This window comes from Nannobrachium achirus (genome assembly GCF_963921795.1).
Source record: "Nannobrachium achirus genome assembly, chromosome: 3".
NCBI lineage: Eukaryota > Metazoa > Chordata > Actinopteri > Myctophiformes > Myctophidae > Nannobrachium > Nannobrachium achirus.
Genome location: NC_137812.1, coordinates 19331779 through 19350572, shown reverse-complemented (window position 1 = coordinate 19350572; position 18794 = coordinate 19331779). Strand labels below are relative to the sequence as shown.

At 42.5% G+C, this 18794-nt stretch overlaps 2 protein-coding genes across 2 annotated transcripts in view; one reads left to right on the top strand and one right to left on the bottom strand.

Annotated features, from left to right (window-relative positions):
* The window catches only part of tmem132a (transmembrane protein 132A), a gene marked incomplete at both ends in the record, with an annotated part of 36144 nt that extends 17774 nt beyond the window's left edge, over positions 1–18370 (top strand). The window contains 4 exons of the mRNA XM_080722410.1: positions 9162–9364; positions 15173–15392; positions 16282–16473; positions 17357–18370. Of these exons, the coding sequence (XP_080578536.1) occupies positions 9162–9364; positions 15173–15392; positions 16282–16473; positions 17357–18370 (1629 nt within the window). The remainder of the gene's footprint in view (positions 1–9161; positions 9365–15172; positions 15393–16281; positions 16474–17356) is intronic.
* LOC308281521 (E3 ubiquitin-protein ligase TRIM39-like) lies at positions 12652–14064 on the bottom strand (the record flags this gene model as incomplete). Its single annotated transcript, XM_080721739.1, has 1 exon — positions 12652–14064. One exon carries the CDS (start codon positions 14062–14064, stop codon positions 12652–12654), a length of 1413 nt encoding a protein of 470 aa, XP_080577865.1.
* Positions 18371–18794: the final 424 nt, after the last annotated feature.

The following is an 18794-nucleotide window of genomic DNA, read 5'->3' as shown; positions in this document are numbered from 1 at the left end:
ATTTCTTGGGTCAAAACACAGGTGTTTCAATTGTTTGATTGCATAGAACAAATGCTATAGTCTAATCAGAACACCTGTGTAAGGCTGTGTTTACCCAAGAAATGGCCGCTCTTAGAACTTTTTCTTGAGAAACGGATGCTAAATTAAAAATAATGTTTGAAAATATTTTATAAAAGAAATATGCTTCAAATATGTGCTTCTGTTTAAAAATGTGCACAAAAAGCATAAAATAATGATAAAATAATCATTTTGGCAATTGTCGGGCCGACACTTTGTTTACATCCTATCAATCCATATAAAAGAATAGACTAGGATGTAAACAAAGTGTAAACAATGGCCATAATGATTATTTTATGCTTTTTGTGGACATTTTTGAACAGAAACACATATATGAAGCATATTTTTTTATAAAATATTTTCGAAACATTATTTTTATTTTAGCATCCGTTTTTCAAGAAAAGGTTGACTATAGCCCCTTTAAGTAAAAGTAGCAATACCAAAATATAGAAATACTCTGTTACAAGTTAAAGGCCTGTGTTTAAAATGTCACTTGAATAAAAGTATTAGCATCAAAATATATTTAAAGGAGTAGTTCACTCCCAAAATGACTTTTTCTATTGATTACTCGTGCCATGGAGACTTGAATAACATAATATTTTTTTGTTTTAGTCGCATTCCTAAGACAACATTTTGATTACAATAAATGTACCCCCATTGATTCCGGATGGGGACCCGAATGCATTTGGGTCCCCATCCGGAATCAATGGGCATACATTTACTATAATCGATTTTTTGTCTTACAAAAAAATATTATTGAACTCAAGTCTCCATGGAAATAATCTATAGAAAAAAAGGCATTTTAGGGGTGAACTATTCCTTCAAAGTACCAAAAGTAAAATTAGTAAAATGTTTGAAAATAGCAGCTCTACAAGCTCACAACGTGTCGGGTCGTGAGCTTGTAGATAGGCTATTTTCAAATAGCCAAGGTATTTAAAATAGGTAATTTGTTGTACAATATTATCATTTATATCTGCAAAGTAACAAGTAAGTAAAGTTTTCAAATAATTGTAGAGCAGATTATGTTAAAAGTGTGGACATAAAAAGGAGACCAGTTCTTTGCCATCTTCAAATGCAGACTGCATGTGGAACAGCCTTCCAGAAGAGCACATGTTAATTGCTAGCTTACCAACCAGTTTTAAATCGCTTTTAAAAACACTTTTCTACACAAAGGCCTTTTAATCTCTTCTAATCTTAAACAGCTAGAGCTAAAGCTTAAGAGCTGGAGAGACAGGGAGTCCTCAACATTCTATATAACAATATTATCAGAATCTATTTAACCTTTATTTTAACAAAGCAATATCTCCTGTGAGTTGTAATGTTTTTTGTTTTCAATAATTTATACTTAAAACATGTTTGACACACACAATGTACAGATATTTCACTTTATTTGGCTTACACCACAGAGTACAGTAATACAGGGGAATACATCTGGGAGTTGGACCCTGATATTTAACATGTATCTTCTGCTTCCACTGTCTCAAATTCATCTGTTTCCATTGACTCAACTTCCCCGATATTCTGTTGTTCATAGTTTGCCATATTCACTTTATATGCAGTGTTATTCTGTAGAGTCACTATGATCCCCACATCCTCCTTCACCTGATCCCATATGGCTTTCGGGTGATCAGAGGTGTATTGGAGGTATGCCTTCAGCACATCAAATCTCTGATTTTCCACTATCTGGATGATGATTTTGGGAAGAATGCGGGACAGGGGTTGGGCGTACTCAATGAAACTCTCTTTCTGTACTTTCCCGGTCTGTCCTTTCTCATAGACATAGCCCCCTGTGTGCATTGCAACAACATTACAAAACTCATCGAAGACAGGGGAGCCAGATGACCCATAGAAAAAGCATGTATCGTAAGCTAAATCTGTGCGTTGATTTTTGAGGCGTGACTCCTCTAAAGGGCCAAAGAAATGCTTGGTAATGAGTTGTTGAACCCCTTTAAAACGGTCATCTACAACCTTTTCACGGTCATCGCCCGTGATGGTAAGGCATGTGTCCATCTTTTTCACTCCATTATCTGGGTGTCCGATAATACTGATTCCACCCCTCTGAGGTTGGGTTGCAAAGTTGCTCAACAATCCAGAAGGTATGTTTTTGGTAAGGGCCGAGTCAAGCTCCAGCAAAGCCCAATCATAATAAAATCCTGATTTGTACAGAGTGTAATTAAAGACAACAGGCTCAGGTTTCACTGCCACTGAATCCACCGGGCTCTCTAGATCTAGAAAACGGAAAGAGACTGTGACCTTGTGTGTCAGCTGTTTTGTATCATCATCATAAAAGCCTTCAAATAAATGAGAACATGTGAGAATGAACTTATCAAACAGGAGAAAACCACTTCCTTTTGGAACCCCTTCGACTCTCACCTGACAAACAGAGTCAGCCAATGGGTCCATTAACTGCTTCATAATTTTCACGCTATGGCATCTTTCGTCATTCTTTCCATATTCTACACGGAAGAGTTCTAGCCTTTCTGTATTTGATATTTTTCCTTCTCTGCCTTTCATTTGCTCGACTAAACCTGGAAACTGTGCACGTAGGAGATCTATCATTCCATTAGAATATGGAATTGGAAATGGTTTGGCCCTAGTAGGATAAGTGGTTTGTCTTGCTGTTTGCTCTGCCATGTCAGGATTAACTGGCACAATTGTTGCTGGCTGCAGTGGGGAGCTGGTGTTGGTACCGTTACTGGTACATGGGACTGACTGATCTGACTGGCTCTTCAGTGGAGCATATTTATCATCCCGTTTGATCTTGAAGGTTTTGCCATCAAGATTATCAACACGAAAGGACATTTCTGTGATTCTGTCATTACTTATGTTTTTCAGTGAGCATTTACTGAATACATCGCTTTTGAAGCGTCCATCTCGTTTCAGAGCTTCCTCCACTGTTTCTCCTTCAAATGCGTACACACTAACTTCATCAGCTGTGTCTTTCAGATTCTTATTGTTCAGAATGTTGTTCTTTATGTTTTTATCTCCTTCTGTTTTCACATGAAAGACTACTGCAGTGAGTTGGGGAGAACCACTTACACTCTTTGGGGGTTCAGAATTTCCCTCAGCTTTTATGTATTCAATAATCAGAAGACTATCTTTTTCAATTAACCAGCATGGAAAGTGTGTGCTGATAGCTTTTTTATCTAACAGAATCACAAGTTCTTTGGCTTTAACCTTTTTGGCATTCTTTTTATATGAAAAGGATGATGATGTCAGTAGTGCTTCGTAAACGGTCTGGGCGTTGGTACAGGTGATCTCTCTCTGTGATCCTGCTTTTCCAGTGATAAAAGCAAAGGAATGGCTGTCATGAAGTCCTTCCTGAGAAAAGAACAAATAAGTCGTATTAATTTCAGTACAACATATCAACATGGACATGGAGTTTTTTGTATTTATTTTTTACCAATGATTTTGTTTTTGCAACTGTATATAGTTACAAATGAGTGCATAAAAGGTTTTCACAAAACCTTCTAAAGGTGGTTGCACGTTGTTGTGTTTTTGAGTTCCGAAAAAAGGACCCTTAGCTGAGAGAGATCTAAAGTACCATGCATAGTAATACATAAGGACCGCAAGTCTACACTAGAAACGGAGGGGGAGAGTGATTTAATCCATTAACTTCGTAGGTCTGTCCGTTTTCGTCTCTGTACGTAACCTTACGGACAACACTCAACCCGACGGATTAAAACCCATAGAAACGTACGTACACATGAACTACCAGTGGCGAACTTTTGTCAACTGTGGCAGTAGTGAGGAAAATTACTTAAGACAGCGGTTCTGAAACAATGTGTCCCAACAAGAAATATATTTTAGCAAGAAACAGGAAAAAAGGAACGTCATTGCAACCACTGGTGAAGAAGACGTCTCAACTCCTCACAGGCTCAAACGGCTTTATTGGCATGAGAAAAACGTACACACAAACGCGCGCGCACACACACTCACACCACCTCTCCCCCAACAGGTGCAGTGGACTGTTTTTTGTTATTATTACTCAGTCCGGTTGGTTAAATCTGTACCCTCGCGGAGTTGCATTTACCGCGATAACGTTGCCAACAGACAGCAGCTGCAGAACCAGTCCAGACTGAAATTCTGTGGTTCTTCAACATATTTTGGCAAAAAATGCTTCGGTTAACACGTGTGTGCTGTGCAGAACCACCTCCATGTGGCGCGCGGCACCAACGGGAGCAGAATTGGAGCGGAGAGCGGGTCGGCACGTAAATAACGTAGAGAGGAACTATGCATGTCGACGGATCTACCATACGTACTTACTCACACAAATACGTACACAAAATCAAGCATACGTAACTATAAACGGCCCTTCAGCAGGGACCTAGTGGCTTCTAGTGTTAGATAAGTTGTACAGGGAGGAATAGAGTTGATTTGTTTAGATTTGTATATTAGACCACTGTAATCATAGCCTAGTAAACGACCAACCGGAAGAGGGCGGTTTACGAGGCTACTGTAATCACACATGATTACCTTGAGGCATTGATCCTTTTCTTCAGACTTCCTTTTCTTGGCTTCCATTTAGAGACTGGTAATGGCAGCCGATGAGTAGTTACACCGCCTGGTGAGAAGTGTTCAGCCTGTTAAGGTGGGGAAATATGGATTATTAGTGTTACCATTGATGACCACTAATTGTTGGAAAGGACCCAGTGAACTGCTATATGGTTACTGGTTGGGTAGGTTGTGTTCGCCCCTGTGCATGCATTGATTAGGATGCAGACTGATAGGTAAGTTTTTCTAAACCTTTGGATAAAAACACTCAAATAAGGAGTAACCTCAAGTAATGAAGCGAAGCCAAATAGGAGAGATAACGCAGAGTTGAACACCACTGGTTTATTCGAGAATTCTGGCATTACATTCAAGAGAGGTACATTATATATCAGAAGCTCCTCCCACCACGTTGTGGGAGGAAAACTACAACCTGATCACATCTGTTATTAGCTCTCAAACCTGTCGCAGTTGCGACTGTGAATATAACAGCTGAACTAAACACAGTTGACAACAAATGACGAGAACTAGGAAATAGTAAATTCACACCACTATACGAGACAACAGAGAAGAATAGATTGAGACATCCTAAGTCTCACCTAAGGTGAGACTTTCTGAAACTTAACGTACAGTGTCAGCTGTTCAAATCTTACACCAATGGTTCTATAGCCTGGGAATTTTCACATGTCAGACTCATGGCAGCATGGTATTGCTTCACCTCTGGAAAGAGCATGATTGAAGATTTGAGGACATTATCCACATAAAAATGATAACTAAAAACACAGTCTAAAATTACAAATCACAGACAACAATGGTGTATAGAGCCAGGAGCTGAGGACCATTTATTCTCCATTAAATGAGTGCTACAGAATAACAGAGTTGTGTAATAAGCAGAGTATAAACACTAGAGTGATTGCCCTTGTAGTTGTACTGTCACAATGTACTATAAACATGCCTTATTAAACAGATACCAAACCATTGAAACCAACTAAATACTAGTCTCTCTAAAGGGATGCTCTGAACTTCACAGTTTAGTTTTAGCAACTCAAATTACAAGCATACAGTAGGCCTAGCCGCAAATTGCAACACTAGATTTTTTTATAATGGGATGAATCTAGGGTTGCAATACCTCCCATAGGGATTCAATGCATGAAAACAGTTTTTTGCTAACTGATTGTATTAAATGACTTCAAACTCACCAATATTGTGGCTCTATGGAAAGCTTGGAATTTACTCTTGCTAACTGCAAAGTGTTTGTTTCTGAAAAATCCACCGAAGAATTGTTATGATTTATTTTCTGTTAATAAAATCCGAGCAGCCATGTTTTCTTTTCAACGTCATGAACTTAGGAAGCGCTCGTCTTCTAAACACCACGTCCCGCTGCCTCCTGCATTAGGCTATGTGACAGAACCAGCTGGTACACAGGACTGCTGAGTGACTTCCCACGAGCGCTTCCAAACTCCAGCACTTAGAAAAAATAATCACCCGAACTGAATTTCTTGACAGAAAATAAAATCATAACAATTCCACGGTGGATTTTTCAGAAACAAACACTTTGCAGTTAGCAAGAGTAAATTCCAAGCTTTCCATAGAGCCACAATATTGGTGAGTTTGAAGTCATTTAATACAATCAGTTAGCAAAAAACTGTTTTCATGCATTGAATCCCTATGGGAGGTATTGCAACCCTAGATTCATCCCATTATAAAAAAATCTAGTGTTGCAATTTGCGGCTACAGTAGGCCTATGTCTATGTGGTTTTACATGGAATTGAACCCGTTTATGCCCACTCGTGGTTAGAAACAGCAGCTTAGCTCAGATCAGATCAGAAAACATTTAGTAGTTAACTGTAACCAAACTCAACACACTGGTCACTCTAAAGAAATAAGTGCAATGCCATTTCTCTTCAATGTAAAAAACATAATAGATGTGAAAGTGCACAGTTACAACAACGATAGCATTCTCTGACCGGCAGCCCCTCCCTATCTATTAGCGAGCATGTGGTTAGCATTAGCAACAAGAATTTAGCTTGAATACACAAACCCCTTTAAAGTGAGGTTATCTATAGCGACATATTAAAGTAAAGAACTTACGTTGTCGTACACGCACGCACCCATGGACTCTGGTGTGTAGCAAACATAAACAATCGAACTCTCTGACTTAAAAAAAAAAATCTCAACACTGTGAATGAATGAACTTAACGTTCGTACCGTATCTGGCTCCAAACTTTCTCTGTTGTCTTCTCGCACGGGGTGACGGGGGAGGCGGAGCACTGAGCACTGGGTTGGCAGGGAGGGGGAGGGGACAGCGAGAGCAGACAGCAGAGCCAGAGAGGGGGGGGGGGGGCGCAGTCTTTATTGTCAAACAGAGTCAGTTGTTATAATTCAATTCAATTCAATTCAATTCAAAGGGCTATTATTGGCATGAGAAAACATACGTTTACATTGCCAAAGCAGAAGTGTACACAATACAATACAATCAGAACAAAATATGTAGGCCTACAGGTGAAAACAGTTTTCATGCATCACGGTTACATGCAGGCAGAGCAGGGATGTACAGTATACCATCACCAATGATAGCCTACTAATGAATAGTGAAGGATCTGTTACATTCTGGTCAAACAGAGTCAGTGTTACCAATGATACTAATGAAGGCTATATGTTCCATTCTGGTATACCAATGATAATGAGTTAATGGCTCTGTTCCATTGATTGATTGGTTGATGCATTTATTAGAAGGCATAGGGGGGGGGGGAAAGTACAGTTTCATGACAGCACAAATCACTGGTACAAGGTCAACTAAGATCCTAGTAGGCTAAGCTTTTTCGCTTATTTACGAACCACTTCATGTAGTAGGCCTATATCTCATATAACATTGAAAGACAGACTGAACATTTTGGTCAAACAAAGTCAGTGTTATACCAATTATACTAATGAGTATGAAGGCTCTGTTAGTCTGTAATAGTGGTTCCTGTGTAAATAAGCCATAAAGCATACTAGGATCTCCTTTTACTTGATCTTGTATCAGTGATTTGTGCTGTCATGAAACTGTACTTTTCTATTGCAAACTGCTAATGAACTCAACTTCCAGTCACCAGGCAGGAACTGCAGTCGCTGTTTGGCACCTGTAAAAGTGCATTTTACACCTTTTACATTTTGTAACAATATGCAGTAGGAAGCATCCCAGTAATAAGGCATGGGTTTCACAGAGAACAAACACTTTCAATACACATTTGTAGTTCTTTTAAATGATTAACAGTCAAATCTCCTTGACAGTGGTAACACCCAAATACACTTTGTATAATGATGATAATCTGTGCTGGGAGAACGTTAAAGTTCATGTTAATGTAAAACACATAATTTAGTCATGTATACAAAGACACAATACTGATAAATGAGATAACGGCAAGTGAAATGTCAGCCAGTGAGGCTGAAACAGGTCTTATGTGCTCCAATAAAGCCAAAGTGTTGTAACCTAAAGAAAAACAACAACTGATAAATGAGTTTAAAAGCGTTTCAACCATGTTCAGACAATTGACATTTTGGCATATAAGTGAACCTGTTTACCAGGGACATGCTGGGCCCCTGATTCAGCCCGGGAAAAAGAGTTGTAGAGGCCCTCATTGCGCGCTATAGAGAGAGATCTCTCTCTATAGCGCTGCTGCTACTCAAAGATTTGCCATTTCAGATCATGACAAGTGACAAGCCAGAGGGCCAATTACTGTACATGAGTTATATTTCGTCGTTGTCGGGTGGAAACCTTGTATGTCCAAAACCGTTTGTTTTGTATTTATCATTTTAAAAATGATTTAAACTAATGAAAACAGCCGATCTGCTGTTTTCACTACTTTTGTGCAACGGCCTTATATGATGAAGCAGGGCTTTGCTTTGCGAAAAAATGTATACATTTGAAACTTGGAGTTACGAGGTTTCTGCCCGACAGTGACGATTTACTTTGTTGGCCGCCTAGCCCCCAAAATGGAACGAAGGCCGACATTTTATTAAATGTTTTTTTCCTAATGGCCGGCCTGGACCGGCCTGAGAATGAACCGGCCGTTCGGGAGTTGTCCCGCTTTTCCCAATGGCCAGCACGTCCCTGCTTTCTGAGTAATGTTATCCTTTCGGTCATGCTTCACTTGATATCACAATATCTAATATAAATAGTAAGACGGGATTCAGAATTGCATCTTTCTAGTTAGTGTGGTTGCTATAGCAACACACTATTGTTCTCTCCTAACTTCATAGAGTAACTTTTAGCCATTAATGAGGAAGCAGCATTCACTGTAAAGTCACCTTTATAGAGCAAAAACGGCAACCACACTCGCAATTTCTCATCTTTCTAGTTATACATCTGTTCCCCCCCCCCCAAAAAAAAAGATCACAGAGGCTAATTTGACCTTTGGAATAGGCTACATTAAGGGAATTAATTTATCTAAGTTTGCATAACGACTAAATTCATCGCAACTTCTGACGATTACAAAAAAAATGAATTTTCTAAATAATGAATCTCATTGTCTCAAGTCTTTGTGATATTTATTGTGTATGTTTGTCTGTGGTTGTGTGCGTGCGTACGTGTGTGTGTGTGCGTGCGTATGTGCCCTTTTTCTCTGCAACAGGTGTCCAGCGATTGCTCCACCCTCTTTGTGGATGGCAGTGAATCAGGGATGGGGAGCACCTGCGCACGGGTGGAGTTTCAACTGGGCATGCTCAGTGGGTCGGTGTGTCTGTCGGTGTGGGCTCCCTCGGTGCCCCTGCGGGTGTCCCTGTCAGACCCTGTTCTCAACGCTATCGTTGGCTGGAACCACTTGACTGAGAATGGGTACGTAAGTCCATTATTCTAATCTAGTGGTTCTCAAAGTGGTGGGGTTCCAGGGGGTCCCCAGCAGAAGTAAGTAGTTAATATAGCAACACGTCATAATTCTTATGGAATAAAAAGCATTGTATTTTAACCCTTTAAGTGCCTATCCCGAACATGTTCGGGATATTCGGGATCAAAAAAAAATTTTATTTGCTATTTTACTTACCCCGAGCTGCTTGGAGCAACGTGGGTGGTCCCGGCTCGCCCAGCGCTCACCAACGAGAGACGCTAGATGCTCCGACGATTTATTCCATTGAAAATGGTTTAAAATAAAGTTTAGACCCCCCCAAATGTTCACCGAATGTTCATTGTAGGCGGCGCGACGTATTCCAGGGTGCCTATCCCGAACATGTCCGGGATATTTAATAAAATGAATTATTTTATCGGAGGCCTCAACGAAGCCCCGGTCTAGACGTCCATCCTTGGCCGGGACTTAGACTCGGCCATCCACGGGCCGTATTCGTGCTAACGGCCGCATCGCGCCGCCCACTCCAATAATAAATCACATCTTTAGACAGGATTTTCTCCGGATTGTGTCCCCAGACCCAAAGAGAAAGTTTTTTGCGGCTGAAATAGCTTTAGATCGGGCTTCTAAATGGGTTAGCATTTTGGCTACGTGTCAGCTAGCTTCCTCCTCTCGACACCCATAGCATTGACTGGAGTGAAAACACAAGCCAGTTGGGAGAGGGTCGACGAAAGCTATAAAGAAGGTCTATGGAGAAATTTCTGGCACTCTAGCACCCCTTGTGGCCGGATGGCACTGTATGAGTTAAGCAATGTAAAGAAAAAAAAAAATGCTGATATTCAAGCTCACAGCGCGTCACTCCGTACAGCTTAATTTGCTATTCTTTTTACGTTTTAGAATTTTTTGGAACATTTTGAGTAATTTAGACTTCTCTTCTGTCGGTCCCTGGGGACCAAACATTTTCAGATGGGAGGTCCGCGGCCAAATACAGACAGATTTGAGAACCACTGCATTATGCTAGTGGTTCTCAATTTTTAGGAGATTATTATTTTTCAAAATGTTCAATATTTGTCAAAATCTTTCAGAAATACCAGATGCTTTCTGAGCACTGAGCTTGTAGATTGGCTATATAACTGAAGCATAAGATTTTTAGGCTTTGCTTTAATATGACATTTTGTTGGGGATACCCTTAAACCCCCCCAGGGACCCCGGAGGGTCCCCAGACCCCACTTTGAGAACCACTGAGTTAGTTGACCGATGTAGGAAACAGCTCTTATAGTTGAGTGGTCTTTGTAGCTTTATGAAACCTGTTCAGTTGAGCATAATAGGAAGCTGAATGTGTGAAGGGGTGGGGGTCAGGTGGGGGTCGATGGGATTTAAGATATCAGAATGCTTAAGAAGGGATTAGACAGATGTTGTGATGCCCCAGATGTTAAGGTAAGACCTTGTCTACCAGTGCCAATAAGAATGTCTGCTGCTGCCTCCAGTTTGTTCCACTCATACAAACAAATAATCTTTTTGATCCATTTAGAACGGGTACACATTATTGTGTATCATTATTTTATGCTTTAACTATTGAAAAATAGCATAATACAAGCTCGCAGCGCGGCACCGAGTGCCACGCTGCGAGCTTGTATATCTGCTATTTTTGCAAAATCGTGAAAATTAGAATTTTGACCCGATTCTATAAGTGTCTTTTGAATCCTTTTAAGATTTGTTGAAAAACCTATGTTTCTATGTCAGCAATCTGGCCAGCCATCGTCAAAGAAAAGGTCCTTTTCACTTAAATGGAGCTCAGTTAGTCTGTTCTTGAGAGACTACTATGTCAGTGGTTCTCAAACCTTTTCATGTGAAGGACCCCCAAAATGATATTTATTTGGCCACGGACCCCCATCTCAAAATATTTAGTTCCAGGGACCACCCAGAAGCAAAATTTGAGTTACAAACGTTCGCTTTGAAAATACATATATTCAAAGATTTGCACACATTTTCAGGACTTTTTCCCAAAAAATAGCAGATCTACAAGCTCGCAGCGCGGCACTTTGTGCTGCGCTGTGAGCTTGTACATCTGCTATTTTGCACTGGTTAAAACATTCAATAATTCTAGGCTTAAATTAATACACATTATTACCTGTAGTACCTGCGCACCGTGCCTTCTCTGCTGCTGCCCCCACTCTCTGGAATAACCTCCCTTTCAATATTCGACGTGCTCAGTCAATTGTTTTTTTTTTCTGTAGCTTTTAATGTAGTTTTTTTTTTTTTATCTCACCTTATTTGTTTTAATGTTCTTCTTTATGCCCTGTGATTGTTACACAGGTTTTGTTGTGCATTGATGCCTCAATGTACAGCACTTTGGGCAATTTTATTGTTGTAAATGTGCTTTATAAATAAAAATTGATATGATTTGAATATTACCAGTCAACATTACCCTAAAACTAAAATCTAAAACTACGCTTTCCAAAAACAATGGTGAAAAGCAATTGCACAAAACAATTGTGTTTCTAACTCAAAAGTTTATCACATTAAAACCGTTTAATGGGATAAACTATTGAGTTAAAAACACAATTGTTTTGTCAAGTGACATTTCAAAAGAGCAATGTGGCATATTTAGAACAACAATACATCCAAGTCTGTTTTTTTTTTATATATATATTTTATTATGGTTTTCATTCATATTCAAGTGACTGCAGGGTTCATAGTCTACCTCAGCAACCCTTGTTGTTTCATAAAACTAAACTCATGTCATGTTTAACACACTGATCTCTGCTAACCATCATATTATAACATGTTGTTCTTTATAATGTCATAAAGAGGTTCATCCAACGGGATGATTCTATATTAGGAAATATAAATATAGCATGTGTAAAAGTATCATAATAATAGTCTGATACATTTTGTAGTAAAGTATCTCGATCCCTCAACATCATTACTGAGATCATTCAATTGTGGCCTCGCTCCAGCCAGAACACACTAGTTGTCCCCAATTTATATTTATTCCTTTTTATTTATTTATTGGCATCCTACCACGTCCACATTCTTTGTGCTAGAAATGTTGTTCAAACATCAGCTTCAGCTTTACACAGTTATTATTGCTTGTACTTTTCTCGTTACAAAGTTTTATACTGAAAAAAGAGGAGAGTTCTGAGCACTTTAAAAATTAAAAGAGGAGGACGGACGTAAAAGCAAGGTACGTTATTTCATTACAAAATAATAAAAGCCAAAGAAAATTATACTTTTTGAGATATTTAAAGAAAATAGTTCATCCTCATCCTCATCATAATGTTTAACTAGGTGGTTCCAGAGTTACACCGATCCTCCATGGTAACACCTTCAGAGGGACAGTTTCAGTAGTGCCAAAGTATGGAAAGAGTGTGTCAGTGAAAGTGTGTGTGAAGGTGTGTATGTGTGTGTTAGTATCAGGATCAGAGAAGGACAGCTTTCCTTTGTTCCAGTCCAGCTGGACTCTGATCTTCTTGGGCTTCCGCTTCACTGAGAGATCAGTCACAGACGTAAGTGACTCTGGTGAGGAGACTGCTCTGTATTTACCTTCATTTAACTCTATGGCCCAGCGTTGACCCCCACTCGTTCCCTTCCTCTGAAAAGACTGTGCTAACACACCTAGCCACCAGTAAGTATTGTCTCCAACCTCAACATCCCAGCTGTGAGAGTTAAAGCCCTCAGAGCCCAGGAGACGTTCGAAGAAGTCAAACCTCTCTGGGTTGTCAGGAAGCTGCTGTGTCTCTCCATGTCTCACACTGGTCAGATCATCAGACAGGGAATATGCTGGATGTGCGGTGTTGGGGTCCAGAATGACAGGAGTGTAGGAGACAATGTACTTCATCTTGTTCCAGACTCTGAAGGCCAGGTTCTTCAGGTGTTTGACCTCGTCTATCAGTGCTCCTGAGACCGGCTGTGGGTCCTGCCTTGTGAGCTGGACTCTTTCCATTGTGGTCTTGTAGTTCTGCAGGAATGAGAAGTGTTCAGCTATCAGCTCCTCCTTTATGGCTCTGATGTTGTTTGAAAGGGTTAATATGTCTCTGTCCAGACCCTCAATCGTCTCCTTCATCATCTGACTCTTCTGCTGCTCTTCCTCCCTCAGTGCAGAGATGCTTGTCTTCTCTTCCTTCTGTAGAAAGCTATGAAGCTTCTTAAACTGTTCCTTCATCTGCATCTCTGAGTGCCGGGCCCGGACCTTAATGTGTTCTTCTGTTTGGACACAGTTTGTTTTAACTTTTTTTAAAGCCATCAGTTTCTCCTTTAAAGACCTCAGTGATTTCTGGACTTCCTCCTTGTGATCCAGAGCAGCTTCATCGATGGGTCTGAAACTGTGGTTGGAGTGTTTTTTAGAATCCCGGCACACAAGACACGCTGGCTGTTGACATTCCAGACAGAACAGTTTGAGTTTCTCATCATGCAGACTGCAGAGAACCACAGACCCTGTTGAAGCTCTCTGATGTATGTGTCTCTCCTGTATGAAGGCCTCGCAAAGGTTCTTCAGAGCCAGGTTTCTGGGTGGATCCACTGAATGTCTCTCCTTACAAACTGGACATTCCTTTATTACCTTCTCTCTCCACCATTCCTGCAGACAGGCTTTACAGAAGCTGTGGCTGCAGGACAGGATAACAGGATCTTTAAAGATGTCACAACACACAGGACAGGAATAATCCTCATCTGGGCAAGATGCCTTAGATGCCATTTTGTCCCTGAGTGAAGCAACAAACACTCTGCTCGATAAAGGAAAAGATCAGACAGTTAGTGGTGGTAACACTCCCTCTTCTAGAATGTTCCCTGACAGAGTCAGCAGCAGGTTCCAGTGGTCTGGGTTAGTAGCTTCTTCCCTCCCGTAGCTGTGGAAAGAAAAGTCTTCCTCACTGGAAGTTGTGTGTTTGATCTGAAAGTGAATCTTTTCTCTGTCTCTCCGTGTGTCCAGTGAGGAGTGTGCTTTAAGTTTCTGTTTCCTGATTTCTGTCTGCTGAGTCTGATAGGGGTGGAGCTTTGACACACGACAGCAGTGTTGCAACGTTCACGCACGCACGCACGCACGCACGCACGCACGCACGCACGCACGCACGCATGCACACACACACACACACACACACACACACACACACACACACACACACACACACACACACACACATGCACGCACACGCCTACGCACACACAGGAAGGAGGGAACAATAGAGAGAATGGAATAAAAAAGCTAAAGGCTACACATGGTAGCTATGTACAGTACATAACTGCCATAAAACAGTCTCACTGTTAGAAAATAATGGTTTTCAAATGATGTATCCAAGGCGCAACGATGGGGAATCTCAACACACGCCTGTATTCAGTGTAAATAGTAGATCTACTGTACATGCTCACAAGCTTGTAGATCAGCTTTTTTCACTATTTTTGAATGTTTTGAGAAAATTGAAACAAAAGTTTGGAAGTGGTAAAATGTGTTTTTGGCAGGGGTTTTGTTTTTCAAGGTGACGTCCAGGCACCCCCAGGGGTCCTTGAAAGGATTCTATGTGGTCACCAACGTAGATGTGCATAGCATATCTCCATATTTTAACTTTTTGTTTTTTTCATGCCCTACTACTTGATCACACTACATTGTCACGTCACATACTGTAAAGGTATCAACAGTAGCAGATCTACAAGCTGAAAAGGCGGCGTGAAGGGACATGTTTTGAGCTTATAGATCTGCTACTTTCGCTATTCTTGAATTTGAATCCTGTCAACAGTTTTGACGATATACAAGAAGAAACATGGGTCACTGTTCTTACTGCTCTCTCTCTCTCTCTCTCCACCTCCAGTTGTTCTCCGTTATTCCAGCGTTCCACGGTCCAGGTTCTGACTCAGTTCACGGCCCAGGATGCTCAGGGTGACAGCACACACCTGCTGGGCTCGTCCGACTGGTTTGTGGACGTGACAGAGCTGCTGCACGGCTGGCTGCGAGTGGAGAACCCTCAGGTGGCCGTCCTGGGGGAACCAGGCACCGTGATTGGTTTACGACCTGGCAGAACATCGCTGCACGTAGGTGATGATTTATGGCTCTGCTGGTGGGCTGATTGTCAGCTTGCATTGTCAGTGCAATAACCCCGGCAATACGCAATACGCAGTATCATGTCAGTATCATGGTCAGTATCATGGTCAGCATCATGGTCAGTATCATGTCAGTATCATGTCAGTATCATGGTTAATCATTTAGGTATCAAGTCAGTGTCATGACTCATGGTCAGCATCATGGTCAGTATCATGTCAGTATCATGGTCAGTATCATATCAGTATCATGGTCAGTATCATGTCAGTATCATGGTCAGTATCATGGTCCGCATCATGGTCAGTATCATGGTCAGTATCATGTCAGTATCATGGTCAGTATCATGGTTAATCATTTAGGTATCAAGTCGGTGTCATCACTCATGGTCAGTATCATGGTCAGTATCATGTCAGTATCATGGTCAGTATCATGTCAGTATCATGTCAGTATCATGGTCAGTATCATGGTCAGTATCATGGTCAGTATCATATCAGTATCATGGTCAGTATCATATCAGTATCATGGTCAGTATCATATCAGTATCATGGTCAGTATCATGGTCAGTATCATGTCAGTATCATGTCAGTATCATGGTCAGTATCATGTCAGTATCATGTCAGTATCATGGTCAGTATCATGTCAGTATCATATCAGTATCATGGTCAGTATCATGGTCAGTATCATGTCAGTATCATGGTCAGTATCATGGTCAGTATCATATCAGTATCATTGTCTGTATCAAGTCAATATCATGGTCAGTATCTCTCTCCCTCTGTCTGTCTGTCTGTCTGTCTGTCTGTCTGTCTGTCTGTCTCCCCCTACCCTCTCTCTCTCTCTCTCTCTCTCTCTCTGTGTGTGTGTGTGTGTGTGTGTGTGTCTCAGGTGATCTCGGAGCAGTGGGACGGGCTTCTGGGGAGTTGTGACATCGTGGTGTCTTCTGAAGCCGTGACCCTGGGTGACCTCTCTGTGCAGGTGGTCGGCGGCCTCGGCATGTCCACCAAGGCCAGCCCCGCTCACCCTTCTGTCATCACCACCACGGTGACGGCCTACAACGTCCTCTACGAATACGGACAGGTTAGAGCGGGGGTAGTCTTGCGTAGCCAGACAACTATCCCACAATCTCTGAATGCTATACAGAGTCTGGAACTACACCTCTGAGTCTGAATCCGAGTAACGGAAGCTTGCATTTCTGCTTACGAAAATATCTTTTCTGTATTGTCTTCTGCTAAGCAGCAAGCTATATATCATCGTTGTCAGGTGGAAACCTTGTCCAAGTCCAAAACCGTTGGATGAATGAACTAAACTAGTGAAAATAGACGATCTACAAGCACACAACGCCTCACACCGCGAGGCGTTGTGTGCTTGTAGATCTGCTGTTTTCACTACTTTTGTGCGACGGCCTTGTCTGATGAAGCAGGGCTTTACTTCGCATCGAAATGTACAAATTTGAAACTTTCTGCCCGACAGTGACGATATGTGTAGATGATTTTGATTCACATTAGGATACATTTGCGCGACTGTAAAGATGAAACGAAAGTGGGGAGGAGGCTTCACATCCGCTTTACATTTTACTCATGTTCAGAGCTTCCGTGCTCCAGACTGTATGACTGAAGCATTTGAAAATTGTGTGAGGCAATAGTCTGTGAATGACCGCGTTTGTTGTTACATTGCTGGTCCCATGCGAAAGAAAACCTAATCCGTGAAGTATAACACATTGCTGTAACTTCATACTACAGCGTCACGCAAAAGTAGCAGATCCACAAGCTCGAAACGGGCACGAAACGACGTGTTTTGAGCTTGTCGACCTGCTACTTTTGCTATTTTTGAATTTGAATCCTGAAAAGCAACTGTTTCCACCTGACAGAGATGATTTAAAAGAAACATGGGTCACTGTTCTTTCTGCTCTCTCTTCTCTCTCTCTCTCTCTCTCTCTCTCTCTCTCTCTCTCTCTCCCCAGGAGGCCTCCATCAGCGCGTGGCTCCAGTTCAGCGACGACACCTCCTCCCTCCTCTCCTCCTTCGACGGCCTCCCCTTCTCCCTGCGCCTCTCCTCGCTGGCCGACACCGTGGTGGTGGTGACCCCCGGGCGCGTCCAGCGCGTGGTCGCCCAGGGCGACGGAGGCGGGCCCCTGCTGAGGGCCGAGCTCCTGGTGGGCGCCTGCGTCGACCCGCCCTCCAACTCCCTTTACGAAGGAGACGGAGATGAGGAGCCCAAACCGCCCACGAGGAGGCTGGCGAGGGGATCCGGTTGGATAAGGGTCAACCTGGACTCCGACTTCCTCCGGCCAATGGGGAGCGAGGACGGTGAGGGCGAGGACTTCGACTTTGACATTTCCGACATGCTGGTGGAATCAGATGGCGGCGGCGTCTACGCGGCGAACTCCGACGACGACGGTCCCGGCGACGTCAACGCGACCCCCGAAGACTATTACGGCAGGGCCGCTGCTGCCGTGAACGGGAACGGCAGGGGCGCGAAGCGGGGCGCCGTGGTCGCCCGCAACGACCTGGAGCGGGCCGCGCTGATGCCGAACCTGGAGGAGAGCGACGTGTACTTCTCCCCCAGCCAGGAGAGAGGAGGAGGACGTGGGGAGAAGGACAGGGAGGAGCTGCAGAGGCTGGGAGACAGGGAGCTGGAGGTGGGGGCCGGAGTGGTCCTGTCCCTCCTCTGTCTGTCCACCGTCCTCTTCCTGGCAAACTGTCTCCCCTGCGCGCTGAGGGAGAGGAGCAGGAGGAGGAAAGCCATGGCGGACGTCGGGGAGAAGGAGTGGGGGAAGGAGGTGGGGAGGGGGGGAGCAGAGGGTGGGGCGGAGGCGAAAGAGGAGGAGCAGGGGGAGGAGGAGTGGCCAAGGAGAAAGGTGGAGGTAAAGGAACGGGACACAGAGCGGAAGGAGGAGGAAGTGGAGGAGAAGGGAGAGGAGAAGACGGAGGAAGTGAAAGTGGACGACGTTAAGGAAGTAGAGATTGTTTGTTGACTGATCGCTGGGGGAAAACAGCTCCAGAATTAACCACTTTGGTTAACCACAAACATAGTCAATCAAAAATAGGTACAATGGCAGATTGATATGTTCACAGATAGTTGCGATGCTACATGCTGTGCGCTTGTTGGTCGGTTATTTTCACTAGTGTCGTGGTTAATGTATTTAAATATTTGTACATAAAGCAGTATTGTACTGTTAATCTTCTTTCATACCCTGCACAGCAAAAAAGAAAATGAAAGAAAGAAAGAAAGAAAGAAAGAAAGAAAGAAAGAAAAAACAAACGTGAATGTTCATTTAACTCTGACAGGGTTAAAAGGACACTCTGGATTGTTGCAGTGTGGAAGTTAAATTGGAGGAATTTAAACTGTAGTCTGGAAAACCATGATCATTACAGTAGCACCTGTAATTTAGGCCAGTG